Consider the following 14,244-nt stretch of genomic DNA (forward strand, 5'->3'; position numbering starts at 1 on the left):
TAATATCCGCCTAGCTTTACCTGTTTATCTCTTTTCAAAAGCTCAAAGTAATGGAAAAATGCGTGAAAACATCTTACAAAAAAAAAGACTTTTGATTATAACAAAAAGACTACGAAAAAATACGGCGCCACGCATTACTAAAAATTTCATACACTTCTACACGTCATAATCTAAAAAACTGCTCATGACAATCAGGAACAATTCAGTTAAAATTAAAAGTTGCATCTAAAAATAAAGGATGTGAAGTTGATTAGCACCTTAAAATTAACTTCACATCATTTCAGAGACTACCAAGAGAAAGGTCATCAATTCTATTTAAGAAACTGCGAATTGCAGTATCACCTACCAAAATGAGTTGTTTCACGCCTACTACGCCTTCCGTACGATAATTTAGGGGAGGAGATTCTTTATTACATTTCAATTGGTGAAAAAAATCCCCATTTTCAAATCTCATCGTAGTAAAAGTTCAATTTTTCAAAAATGTTGGGGAAACAAGAGCAGGAAATCAAGAGCCTCCTCTAGGAAATAAGATGATATTCAGTTAGGAAACCGCACTCAACTATCTTTAACAAAATGTAACTAAGATTATTTAGTGAGTGTTTATAATTAAGGACAGAAGCTATCAAAAAATTCAAATGAGTCACAGAAGACGAACAACAATCACTTGAAAAACAAAATTGCTTGCTGTCCAAAATAAAAATTGAACTAATTTTCGCCACGCTTATTTATCATGAAAAGACAATGAACCCAAATAACCGATAACCACTATCCTTTAAATCAATAGTTAAGTTAAGAAACATCATACCCAGACATCGCCAGAGGCATTGTTGATCCTTAAATCTGGGTAGCTACAGTTCATTAAACAAGTTCATGACGTAAGCAAAACGGAGTCTAATTCAAACTAACTTCAATGCCCATTTCAAAAGAGATCTAAATTCTGCTCTAATTTTGTCAATTAGCATTACTAAACAAATCGTTTTGTAGCTGGATGGATTTATTGACAGTTTGGCAACAATAAATGTATTCGTTATCATAACAAAACAACTACATAATTCAAAAATGTAGTTGCATCAGCAATTTCAGTCAATTAGTCTTAACCAACATTTTTTTCCTGACAATCATAAATTATAAACCTTTCAAATTCCTACCGGAGAGCGTTAAAAAGCGCCATTTAATCTCGGCATAATATTCGACCCAAATTATCTCAACAGCGAGATAGTTAAATTGAAGCCATTTATATCTAATCATAAAGAGAGTTATCGTTGAACGGATCATCTGTACTATTAAGATTAATTACTTTCCATTTTTGGTCAGGACAATAACAAACATTTTCAGGTGGCCCAGTTTAAAAACTCTTATGCAAAAACAACATAGCTAAAAAGAGCTACAGAGGAAGCACTTTTAGGTTATTAAATGAAACTGGGATAAATTGGGTTATGTTTTGACGATAGAATCAGCCAACAATAATTAATACGAGCAAAAATTTGTTCGCAAAAATCACCATTCAAATCAAAATTTACTTAGAAAAAGCAGCCTTTTTCTTAGAAAAAGCAGCCTTTTTCTCGGTAGCTTTTTTCTTAAAAAATGCCACCTGAAATGAAACTATTGTGAAATGTGCCCAGGGCCCGCCCAGGGCTGCGTCTTAAAAGAATATCAGGTTTTTTTTCTGGTCCTTTGTTGAGCAAATGGTTCATGATGTCCTCATTTTTACCTAAATTATCAATACGAGACAAAAATTCGGGGTACAAATTTATGAATAGAGATTCTGAAAAAAAACCGGAAAGGCTGAAGGACAAATAAAATTTTCTCGAAGCGCAAAATTTTTCATCTGAGTTCACAGATTTAATGAGAAGCAAATACTTCCAAATATCAAACCTTCAATCTTAGGTTTTCTATCGAACATTTTCAATCCCGTCTAATAGGACGTTAGCATCAAGTTTTGAATTTGGAGAAAAAGCAACTAAAGTTATACAATTTTACAGCGTGTAATATTCTTCCATTTTCTATTTTTATCAAACAATCAAAAACTAAAGCGTGATAATCATTTATGCATGATTTGAGCTATTACCAATAAAAATACACGTCCAACTAGGGTAGTATCACCTAATAGTTTGCAATGCTTCCATTTAATAGCTTGGTAGTCGTCTAGACCAAAAAAATACGTTCTATCCAAACCCTTAGAACAAATGTGACTTCACACAAACTCTTTGCTCAACTTAGCAACTACCAACAAATGCAGAAGCGACAAATGACTCGGTTTTACGTTTTAGATGATATTGATGAGCATAAAACGGTTGAGTATGATTCGAGCTGGCAGCCTGATGAATTAATCGAGTTTCGACTGGGTTTATCTTATTCCGATTGAGTTTAATTGCTTTCATTTGATCGTCTTTGACTTGAACCAGTGCACAGAAATCTGGGATTCCGTACGAACCTTTTTTGGGAATTAAGTTTATATGCGACGAAATTTAAGTTCAAATACATTAGATTTGTAGCAGATGAAATACTGAATGTACACCTTCAACCAATCAGAGACTGAGAAGACTCTACTTTCTTTTATATAGCGCTTGCACACCTGACTTTAGTCAGTCTAGTCTAGTAGATAGCTGCACTATGTGCATATCTCCCATCTTGACTCCGGTGTTATGTATATTATACACCGTAGTAATTGAAGCTTATCTTCAGTGTTTTACAGAGTCGGTTAGACTGAGAGAACTCGGTAAGTCTACTTCGCGCGCAGAAATACGTAGCTCTATCTGTTTACACCTTAAGGCCGTAAAAGGAGCCCAACTAGGGTCTGCCTTAGTTTGAACATCTGTCATTGGATTCGCTATGCACTAGAAGACATTTCACGAAGCCATGGTTTGGTATATTCATGGGGATGGCGGGTTCTTGGATATTTATCTATCGTACGATAGATAGATATTCCAAATATTTAAATACATAACTTACGATAACGTAATATAGCACGTTGCGGAACGCAATTTCCGAAAACATTGATGTCACAATTAAACAACAACTTCAATCAATTTGCTCAAAGTATCTCATTGCGCAGCCAAAATGATAGTTGCCAAATTCGTACAACATTTGACATCCATTCTCTCTTCTGCTGTCAAACTGCTCTTCAAATTTGCTCACCCAAACAAACCGGGATGAATATGATCTTGGCACGGAATGAGAGGAGACTAAACTTCTTAAACATTAGGCGATCACCCAAGGAGGGGCAGATTAAAATTAGGAAACATGTATGGCAATTTCAAGCGCTTTTATAGTGGAACCAGAAAAGAAATATAGAGAAAATGCAGGAACGAAAGATGAAAATTTTCAATTTACGAATATGATTGCTTCAATTTTTATTTTAGAGTATTGTAAACAAAAACGGAGTTGGAAATAACAAATTGTTTCATTTTTCTTTTCAGCTACCGATAATAATACTAGATGCTATCAATCAGACGGGTGCACGCATTCGTGGAATCGATCCTCAATTAAAATAGTCAACTTTCAAGGCCTGGAAATTATTTCACAGATTACCAAATTTGAGAAAAAATAAAGCATCACATATCTTCTTGATCAAGATTGCATTTTGTATCATGACACACGGTTCAGCCACAACAATGAATCCATGCCAGACATGAAGTAAATTTAGAAACATGCATCACTCAACCAGAGTATGACCAGATTAGTATTAGTTGCTGATAAGATCCATTAAATATTATCAAAATTCATCAAATTTATACGAATAGACTTATATTGTCAACATGTTTTTATTGGCGGACGCTAACTTCATATAACTTTAGATTTTGAATGTAGTCAAACTTTTTTGATGATTGCAGATATCAAGCTGTCATGGCTCCATTTTAATGCCGTTTGAATTCACTCTCAAATATTTTCATTCGCAACTTATTTGCTTAATTTTCATTCAAAAGTGAACAGTAAAAAAGTTTTACGTTCTAGACTGAGCTACTCGAATATAGCAGTTATTTAATCTGAAATGACGCGTCTATAATCAAGACAACGTGAACAAATTTTTTCAAGTTTAAAGTACATCCCCGGTCAAGAACCGCAAAATGATATTAATAGCGACGAGTAAGAGAGATATTAGTAATCTTATCAGTATAACTGAGAGAACCAAAATGATCTACAGCCGGGGATGCTCGACAGAGCAATGACGCTGCAGGAAATAACGGTCTATAGCAGCCGAATAACTCTATCCTGTCTTCAGATTACAATAAGTTCATTCAACAAAAAATATGACATGTGCCGCCCTACTGCGTCATAGTGGAGTCAACCCGACCGTATCGGGTTTAATTACATCACATTTGAGAACGCAAGCATATAGAATTACCATCTTTACTGCTTTCTGGTACAGAATTACGTTAAAGGTAAAAGGAGATTTAGGTTCAGTGTAAACTAAGCTGAGTCTAAAAAGTCTAACTTGATGACTTAGGTATCCGTATAGGAATTTCTTTTAAAATCTTTCTCCAAATCTGACTTCCATCCTGTCACATCCTTACATTGTGCAACAAACATGAACAAAACATGAACAGAAAATATGGTCAAAAATGCAAAGAGCAGCCGTTTTTATAAAAGCTCATCTCGGAAATGCTCAGCCCCTTTTTCGTGATAACGCCAGTATCAATGTTACGTAGACATAATGATAAAACTTCTGTTTCAAAATTTCCCATTTTGAGAAACAGGCAAAAAAACATCCCAATTTTTTTACAAATACCATAACCATCAAAACTTTTGCAACACGTCAAAATTTTTGAATATTTTTACACTAAAATTCAATAATAACATAGTGCGTATTGAGCAGTGCTTTCAATTAATACTGATTTATTGAAAAGATCAACCAATAGAGGAATTTTTATAAAAAAAACTGCCACAACCATTTTTTTCATCGTTTGCAGAGTGTGTGTGAGCTAAGATACCCTTCTATTAAAAAAAAGTAATCCCACCTCGCGGTTCCGTTATCTAGTCTCAAATTGCTTTTAAGAATTAAAGGGATTGTAAAATGGTAAATTTTTGGTAAAAAAAGCAATAATTAATACGGATATAACTTATAAATAAATGTCTTAATTTCTAATGGAGGCTAAACATGAACATGGTTTTTGCGCACTTCTCAAGAAAGAGTGAGTTGAACCATATTGTTTACAACAAGATTTATTTCATGGACAACCTATTGAGAAAAAAATTATCTCCGACAGATAAATTTTGATATATCAGTACATTACAATTAAATTATAAATAAGTTTTGTAGCGGAGGTGCAAAAATAAGGATCAAGCAGGTCAAACTTTTTTTAATTTCAATCAATTGTACTACAGTTTAACCAAAGCCAAAAATGGTTAACTAAAAAGGTAAGAACCAATTTGGTCAGAAAAAACTCAGTTATCTCGCCATTTATTAGACTATTAAAACATTTCTAATACTTCCAAGAAAAACTTAATACGATTATTTATGTTCAATAGAATCAGACGACAAACAAACTACCCATATTTTTCTCTATTTATTGAGGAATTCCGGAATTTGTAGCAACGAATAAAGATAGATGTTTAAGAATTCAAGTTTTCAGCATAGAAATAAACAGGAGAAACAAACACAGTGATAAGCCGCTCCACGCAATAAAGGACAAATATAAACTGTCTAGAGTCGAATGAACTGCTCTCGAACGACAGACGGGAGCAAAAAATTTAGACGGTGTTAATTCACAAGTGTTTTATGGGTGCAAAAAAGATTCCATGGAACCCCGACCTCCTGGTTGGTAGTCTGACGTTAACCACTCATTTACAATGGCTTTGTTATCCATCCGCCCAGAATCGCTTTTACCAACGACCCTTCAGAACGAGAGACACATAGATCATTCAAAAATGAAAAACTTAAGTGAGAAAAAGTCACTCAAGAAGTCAACAAATAATCTAGAACAAAAAGCGCAAAAAAGGATCAAGCAAAAATTTGCATAAAAACACACACACATTTACAATATTTGCATCAAACTTCGATCGAGAGCAATTTAAAAAATATATGCCCAAGGCAAGGTCTGTTACTTTCCAAAAAACACTTCCTAACTTGATCACTGTTTTTTGTCTCAACTGGGCTTCAAAATTGAGATCAATAACAACCGGCAACGATCTCTAGCAAACATCTCTTTTAAAACTGATAATCAACATTATGCAATCTGAAAGCTGTAAAACTTTCTCATAAGACATTGGTTACGTCCATTTGTGAACTTCATTTACGATGATAAAAACAAGCGTGCCAAGATAAAATTTAGACCCAACGCTTGCATGATCCGATTTCCGCACTTAACATATAGATCAATCTTTTTTTCCAAAACTTCAAATGGTTTGATATATGTTTTCAGGTGCCTATTTTACGATAACTAATTTCGTAGATTTTTCAACGTATAGTGGTTCCCCAATTAGGAATTAGTTAGGAAGACTTCTAGATAAAACTAAATAGCGTGACCTCTAGAATGCGTTACGAGTCTCTGGGTTAGTCTGATCAACTGCTCGCGAACGACAGAGGGAAGCAATTATTTATAGGGTTGAACTTCGGAAGTGTTTTATGGGTGCAAAAAACGTCCCCTAGAACTCCCCCCCCCCCCCCCCCGACCTCCTGATTGGAAATCTGACATCTTCTATGGCCACTCATCTACAATGGCTTTTTTTTCCTTTCGCTCGAAATCGCTTTTAACAACCACCTTTCAGAACGAGCGACAATTAGATCAGTCAAAAATGAAGAACTCAAGTTTGAAAAAGTCACCCAAGAAGTCAAAAAATAATCTACTTTGCAATAACCAATTTCATACATTTTTGCACGCATAGTGGTGCCCCAATTAGGAATTAGTTAGGAAGACCTCTAGATAAAACTAAACAGCACGACCTCTAGAATGCGCTATGAGTCTCCCCGTTAGTCTGATCCAATTTCCGGAGTCAACATACCGATGTTTACCAATCTATTCTTTTGTAAATACAGAAACTTATCGGAAATCAGTCGAAAAGAGGCCACCCCAGAAAGTTATATTTCTTGTTGAAAAAGAATTAAGATCGCTTTACAGCCGAACCTTATGGCAATACATGATCTAAAGACATGATGTACTGAGACATGATTTACAATTATTTAAGATTAATAGCTTTTTCAGTTATAAAAGCATTTTGCATCAGTTTGATTCTTCAAGTATTTAAGACCACACATTTCATCATCTGCGTCTCATATCAGGGCGCTAAATTTCTCAGGAAACTACGATTTATCACATTGTTTTGGTTCGATCACATTGGTTTATTTTAGGGGAACAGAACAGCTTCTGGAATTCAGCCAGCAGCGTTATTCTTTCCAATTAAAATGGACTAAAACCACATGATTTAGATTTATAATTATTAAAAGCTACATTTTTGTAGGCGTATTATTGTGATAAAGAGACAAATATTTTGCACCAGCAAAAAATTTTGCAGTGAACCGAAACTTGAATCTTGCTACACCGTGATAAGACATGCATGATCTTAACATACCTTGGAAAGAACTTCAAACAAATTGTTAAATAAGATTTTTGTTATTGTAAAATCTAATTGCAATAATTAATAAAAAGATGTTTATCGATGCTTTCAATCCAACTTTGCGAAGAAATTGTTTTCCTGATTTTTCAGTAAACTTTCCTTTTCATGCTAGCTGTTTGCTTACAATAGGGTATAACCAATGAATTGGACTCGTGCAACTAAGCGTACACAGTACGCATACCACGGGTCATAAGTGAGCGGGCTTAATTAACTTATTAGGTACACAAAGGCGGCCGGATGTCGTCTCCTATTAGCCAGAATGAACCTAAATGTGAGAATTGAGCCGAAGCAGCAAAAAGCCTAAAAGGAATTTATCTTATCATGTAACCCTCTTTCTGCAACATCTTAACGTTTGGTACTTGTTACACCCACAATTGCCTCTTTAGAATTTAGAGCTAAGACATCCTGGTTCGATTTTAATCCAAGCTGTACTGAAGTTGCAATCTCTTAAGCTCACTATTCGCACTAAGATAGGTAATTTGCAAATATTGATAAATTCAGACACAGGTTACAAAATGTATTAAAAACATTATAAGCGAGTATTTATAAATTATTTTACCAATTTTTAAAAATAAATTATCTATTATATTTCGACTGGGGATAAATATACCACAATCTGGGCTTCTTCATTTTTTTATTAATATCTTTAACAACGAAATTCTGTTAAAACAAAGAATTCGAACCAATCAAAAATTATATTACGCAACTGAAATGTTTTATTCTATAATTTAACTTTTTGACTGTTTTTTTTCGGCTTCGTATCCTTTCGGTTCTTTCTAATCTCAAAGAACTGAAATAATTTTTCAAACATCTGAACCCAACCCGCGCTCTTATATTTCACACGTCTGCGGAAAATCATGCTGATTGAAAATTGAGCAAAAATGAATGAACTGAAATCCGAAAGACCAATTTGATATTCGAGATCAAATGGTCATTTCATGTTGCAAGTAGTGCAAAATTTCATCAATCATAATTAGGTCGAGATATTCTTGTCTAGTATCAACCCATTAATTTCAGAGTTTGATGCCCTCAAATTTTTGAAGCAACCCTGAACTAAATGATCTGCACATAAAAATTTCAAAACTGTCACATTATTTCAAAACTGAAAGGATAATCAGTACAAAATTACAGATCCCTCAAATAGTCAATAGCAAAAATCAATTAATTATCAGTGCCAAATTTGGCTATTTAAGAACTGAAACCAAAATATTCTCATAACTTGATAAAATGTCCATTTTGATGGCGTTTTTAGATCACAAAAGAGCCGGAATTTTCTCAAAACTAATTTGAAAAAATTGATCAGTAATTGTATCTCACATGGAGAAGAAACCCCTCAAAAACAGTAACAAAGAACGTAATTTAGTAAATTTTGCATGCTATTAAAACATTGCGGCTTGTAATTAAATGAGATGCGAAATAAGTTCTTTTTGAATTTCATAACCAGTCTAGACAAAACTCGTTAATTAAACTGTCCCAAACCAATAACTAATTTTAATGCAGTTTTACATTCTCGAAAAATTCAGTCAGTTATAATCGAAATGTTAGCATTCAATCAAAACCACTGTCGGTCCAATTCTAACGCAGTTAAAAGTTAAGATGTCTGAGTTACCAAGTATCAACAAATAAAAGTCTAATTCTTTGATCAGAAACATGTCGTGCATAACAATTTAATTAACTATTCAACAATAACAACAATTGATTCGCAAATATTTTTGTAGATCAATAAATCAAAAATTATTTTAATTGAAAATCTTTGTTTCACATGCGCTTAAAAAGCAAAACAGTTCTAAAACAGTCAGATAAAAAAATTTCATGAAACTTTTTACAACTAAGCGTATTCCAATTGCCTTATTAGGCAACCCTTAGCTGAAGATCAGATTTATTGAAAAGGCTGAAATGTGACGATATAATTGCTTGACTCTCCGAAACAATTCAAAATAAAATTAGGCGAAGGCATGCAGGATTGCAGGATTAAGTTCTTTATGTAATTTATAGTTCAATTCAACTCCTGTCCTATTTTTTTTCAACTGGTTCAAAATCGTTGATCCTGACTGCTACTTTAGTTTGGATATATCAATCAAAAGCAAAACCTAAACATGACCGAACACAGTCAGATTAATTTCTCTCAAACCACGGGTAAGGGGCTGGAGCTATCTTAAGGAAATGGAGGCTAGCCTCATAGAGGAAAGATAACGATAAGAGGCCGGGGGCTGATAAATGTCAAAAATCGCGCTTCAAATCATGAATATCTGCCTCCTCAATTGTTCCTCAGGAGCTTCCCTAAACCGCATACTTAGAGATTAGTGTAACTCAGAACGGTTCAGATGAAGCTCAGATGACAGAACCGAAGTTTCATTCACTTATAGCCTTCAGTCTTTACTTGTTGCTCCGTTTTGTTTCGATAAAAATTCAAACGAGCGAATCAGAATTCTAGAAGACAACAACTAAGAAGACAACTAAAACTTTGCATAAAAAACGGACATGTACAAAAATTACTCATAACTTAGTTCAAGACCAACTAATAAATGCACTCTGCAGGCGTAATAGATGATTGTCAGATTTAGGCAACAATAAAAGAGTTCAAAAACGTTACAAATTTGGCCGTGTGTATCACAATAGAAGAGGAAGAATGACCGACAAAATGATTCAAAGAATAAACATAGCCGGCAGATTGCCAGAAAATAACCACCGTTGACGCGCTTGATGCACATAGGGATTGAAACAGAAAAAGAAAAAAAAAGAAGAGACAAATTGACCAAATTTTTTCCCTTTTTTTTTCAGTGTCAAAAAGTTCTAATTGGGCGCGCAGTTTCAGTTAGATTCTAAACCTATACTTAATTCAGCTTCTAAACTGAAAGCTAATGAGCTTAATACCGATGTCAGCTAGCAAACACTCGAACGAACTTTGATAACCTAACTCAATGACTTAATGACCGGGCTTTATCGGTTTATCCCGTCTCTTTTGATTTTGCTCTTTTGACTTTGACCGTATTCACTATACTGCGTCATTCAATGCATGAAAGAATTTAAAATCCATTCGATTGAAACAGTGAGTGAAGCAAATCAGAAGTCAAACGTAAAAATCGTGACTTATGTAAGACAAAAAAGGTGATCAAAAGGTAATGCGAAATCAAAAACATAGCAGGACAAGTCCTGACGTACAATTCAAAGAATTTTCATTGACTAAACAAAAACTAGACCCAAAACAGACTATGAGTGCATTGGAAAAACCATTTCCAAAAAAATCAGACAAAAGATTTTAAAAAAACTGAAAATCGATGTCAAAATGCCGCATGTGAATTATGAATGGATTGGGAAAAAAATCCGACCCCAAAAATCGAAAAAACATTAAAAAACAAAGTTAAATTGCCGCATGTGAACAAAAAAAACACGAGAAATTTCACGCCGCAAAACCACTCGCTTTTTTGCTCCACTTCCTGTTTTGGTGTGACCCAAATCACTACTCCAATTTGACTTCAAAAATGAAAATGTGTGAATGGATCTTTAAAAAAAGATAGCGCCCCAATACAATTCAAATTCTTTGAATTGTAAAAAGGAGAGCGCCTGAATAATAGCCATTGTTGAGAGGCTGACGGCGGCTATGCGGCTATTAATAAAGCATACTATTTAATTCAAATGGTTCGTCAAGAATAACGGAAACATCTTTATCTTTCTGAAAATTGTGAACATTGCTTCAAGAAGGTTCCTGCGTAGCTCAAAAAATGCACTATACCCATAAACTACACTGAAGTTTTCGAGCTTTGGTGCATAAGCAGTGCATCAAAATCAGTTCGCAAACTTTTCCTAAACCTTACAAAGATGCAGCTTCAAGACAATTCTGGCAACAGTAAGAGGTTAGGAGTGAGACATATGATAGGAAAAGTCACCTGTACTTATCCAAAAACCGAGTCAGCCCAGTTATTTACGATCAATTACCTACTTCGTCCGTGCTTAAAAAACTCAATGCTACTGTCTTCAACAAACCAATTCGAGCAAATAAAATCAGTTAAAGAGCTGCACCAAAAGGTAAATAGAATTAATCTTTATAGGCACGTGAAAAAAAAGCTAATTAAAATATTCGTAGGAAAAAATAACAGAAAATTTCCCAGAAACTCTATTGTAACCAACAAGCATCGGGGGAAATTTAATTTCTTTTAAAATACCAATCTCTATTTCATGGCCATAGATTTCAATAAACCATAGAGAATTCATCCACCAGCAGATAAGTCATTCACAAAGTATGTGACCTTGAAATTGAGATGCTCACCACCCAAGAATCGAAAAAACTCTTTCTCATCATAGATCCGACACCAATACTACTATGGCTCTTCCACTCGTTCATAGTAGTATTTTTATGATATTTAATGGGGCTATATAATCTTTAGAGGTTGCAAACATTATGCACCCACAAACGCCTGTGGGTCACAAAAGGAAAAGATCTTTACAAAACTTATCTAAGAAACAATTTCCGTAAAATCTGACCAATTCTCCAATTTCAGCAAAAGGGAGCATTCTTACTATTCTTGGGTCATGTTGTAGGATCTGAGGTTGCTCTGGTAGAAGCCATCGAAGGAGTGGTCTCCAATGGTGTAGTAGTAGATGAGACGAGGAATGAAGTCGGAAGTGAATGCGATGAGACAGCCATTGGCCACCACCGCCAATACTGACACCATGTCTATTATGTACTCCCACGCCCCAATGTCCTTCACCACTTTTGTCACAGGTCGTCTCACCTGTACACAGAGGCTTTAAAACTGGAGTTCATAACGTTGAAACAGTTATATGAGAATTTACCAAATGCCATTATAACAAAGCCAATTTACAAAATGCCCTTTGACTTTTTCGTTCAATAAACCGATTACAAATTAGCAATCGCTTTTCAAAAGGATGTTTTTACACATTTAGGTGTAACCGCAAGGTCGGTTGTGATAGTTTCATATTTTATTAAATAGTCGGCTAAACGTGCGTTCTGAAAATTGCAGGTTGGGTGTAATGGCATTGGGTATAATGGCATTGGGTAAATTGTCCTGACACAAATCTTTTCGAATAATAAAATCATAAACCTTAAAGCTATAACCGACTTAAAGCTATACACCGTAAACCGACTGCATTGAGTAACATCATACATTCAATCCTCAATTAGAACCTTATGAGACCCCTCGGCATTTTACGACTACATAAACAATAAAAAAGAGGCAAAAATAGTAGATACAAAAAAAATTGAGAGAGAAGTGTCGAAGCCATTAAAAAAATAAACTGCTCAATAAAAAATTTTTCTATTTTTAAATTAATAAATTTATTAACAGCAATGTCATTCCAAAACTCCTTTAAACAATATGACTTCAAAAATTCAACAATTATGAACAAATAAATAAAAACAACACAAATTTTGAGAAAATCCGAGGTATCAACGGCATTAGATTCAATAGCTTTCAATGGAAGTAAAAAAAACACGCTAATTTATGCCTCGGCGGGGAGACAATGATGTTTTTCATTCATAAGTAATCAATAAGACAAAACAATAAGTCTTATGACTATGAAAACAACATCAAATACAGGCAAAAAGCAACAATTCAGTAGAAAAGTGCGAGAAGAAAGTGTGGAAGCCATTTAAACCATAACCTTTACTCTGAAAACTTCACCTATGATCCCTTGTATTCACTGAGCCAATGTCATAAAACCAATAGTTTAATTTTGGCTGCAGCAGAAAGGAAGGGAGTCCTGTCATTACTGAAACTGACTTACAGTTCACGAAATTAAGTTTAAGATCGGTTAATAATAATCTGTAATTGAGGTCTGTTTTTAACGGAATGTCGATATGAAAAAAGACTAGTCTTTAGGTGACTTAAAAAATATGAAAAGTTTTCTAAAAAAACAGTTCTCAAATAAAATTCGAAATTTTCTGATCGTAATCTTCCCCCATAAGACCAGAACTAGCATTTTTATCGCCCTTCGTCTATTAGGAACACAAAATGGTACCATTTTGTAGCATGAAATGTTATTTTTAATTAATATTTTTATGGAAACAAATCTTAAATTGAACAAAAATTACATTAAAAGTGAACAAAATCCTGCGAAATATCCCGTGTCCACACAAAACTTTAATCCTCGATAACTCCTAAAAAAACGAATTTCAAAAAATTCTTTTTAATTTCGAATTCTACGCTGGACGAGCTGTTTACTGATACCACTCACATTTCTCTACGATGAATATATCGATCAGCCAAAATGTACTGAACAAAAAGACCATTTGAATATATAGTTCCTCGCCCCCACAAAAGGGGTTCGGAACAAAAATATCTTGACAGTCTGCATTTCATACTATTTGGAAGACGTGAATAACTAAATCAATGGTCTGTCATCGTAATAATTTTTTTCTAACCTGAGCGAGAAGTTTGTTCGCGTCAATTCTGATCTCGGCAATGTTGTTGAGTAAAGCAAACAGAGGTGCGATTGGCAGGGCAACCACAAAGATGGTGCAGAAACCAAACTGAATCACCATTTCTAGGTACTCGCTGAACAGTCCACTGAAGTCGGGCATGAACACTCCTTCCTCTAACAGGTTAAACTCACTCTCCACAAATTGGCCATCTTCTTCAGCTCTGTACTGAGATGACCGGCGACTTCCCTGAAGTTCTAACAGGTTTTAGTTACCCAGCTAGATCTCTTTTGATAATCGGAAATTGAGAG

At 34.5% G+C, this 14,244-nt stretch overlaps 1 protein-coding gene across 1 annotated transcript in view; it reads right to left on the reverse strand.

Annotated features, from left to right (window-relative positions):
- LOC142336409 (anoctamin-7-like) overlaps window positions 1-14,244 on the reverse strand; it is a 39,704-nt gene that overhangs the window by 10,596 nt on the left and 14,864 nt on the right. The window contains exons 5-6 of the mRNA XM_075385213.1: window positions 13,937-14,182; window positions 12,073-12,287 (exon numbers count right to left, since the gene is read on the reverse strand). Of these exons, the coding sequence (XP_075241328.1) occupies window positions 12,073-12,287; window positions 13,937-14,182 (461 nt within the window). The remainder of the gene's footprint in view (window positions 1-12,072; window positions 12,288-13,936; window positions 14,183-14,244) is intronic.

This window comes from Convolutriloba macropyga, chromosome 3, assembly GCF_964194025.1.
Source record: "Convolutriloba macropyga chromosome 3, txConMacr16.3, whole genome shotgun sequence".
Taxonomy (NCBI): Eukaryota; Metazoa; Xenacoelomorpha; order Acoela; family Convolutidae; genus Convolutriloba; species Convolutriloba macropyga.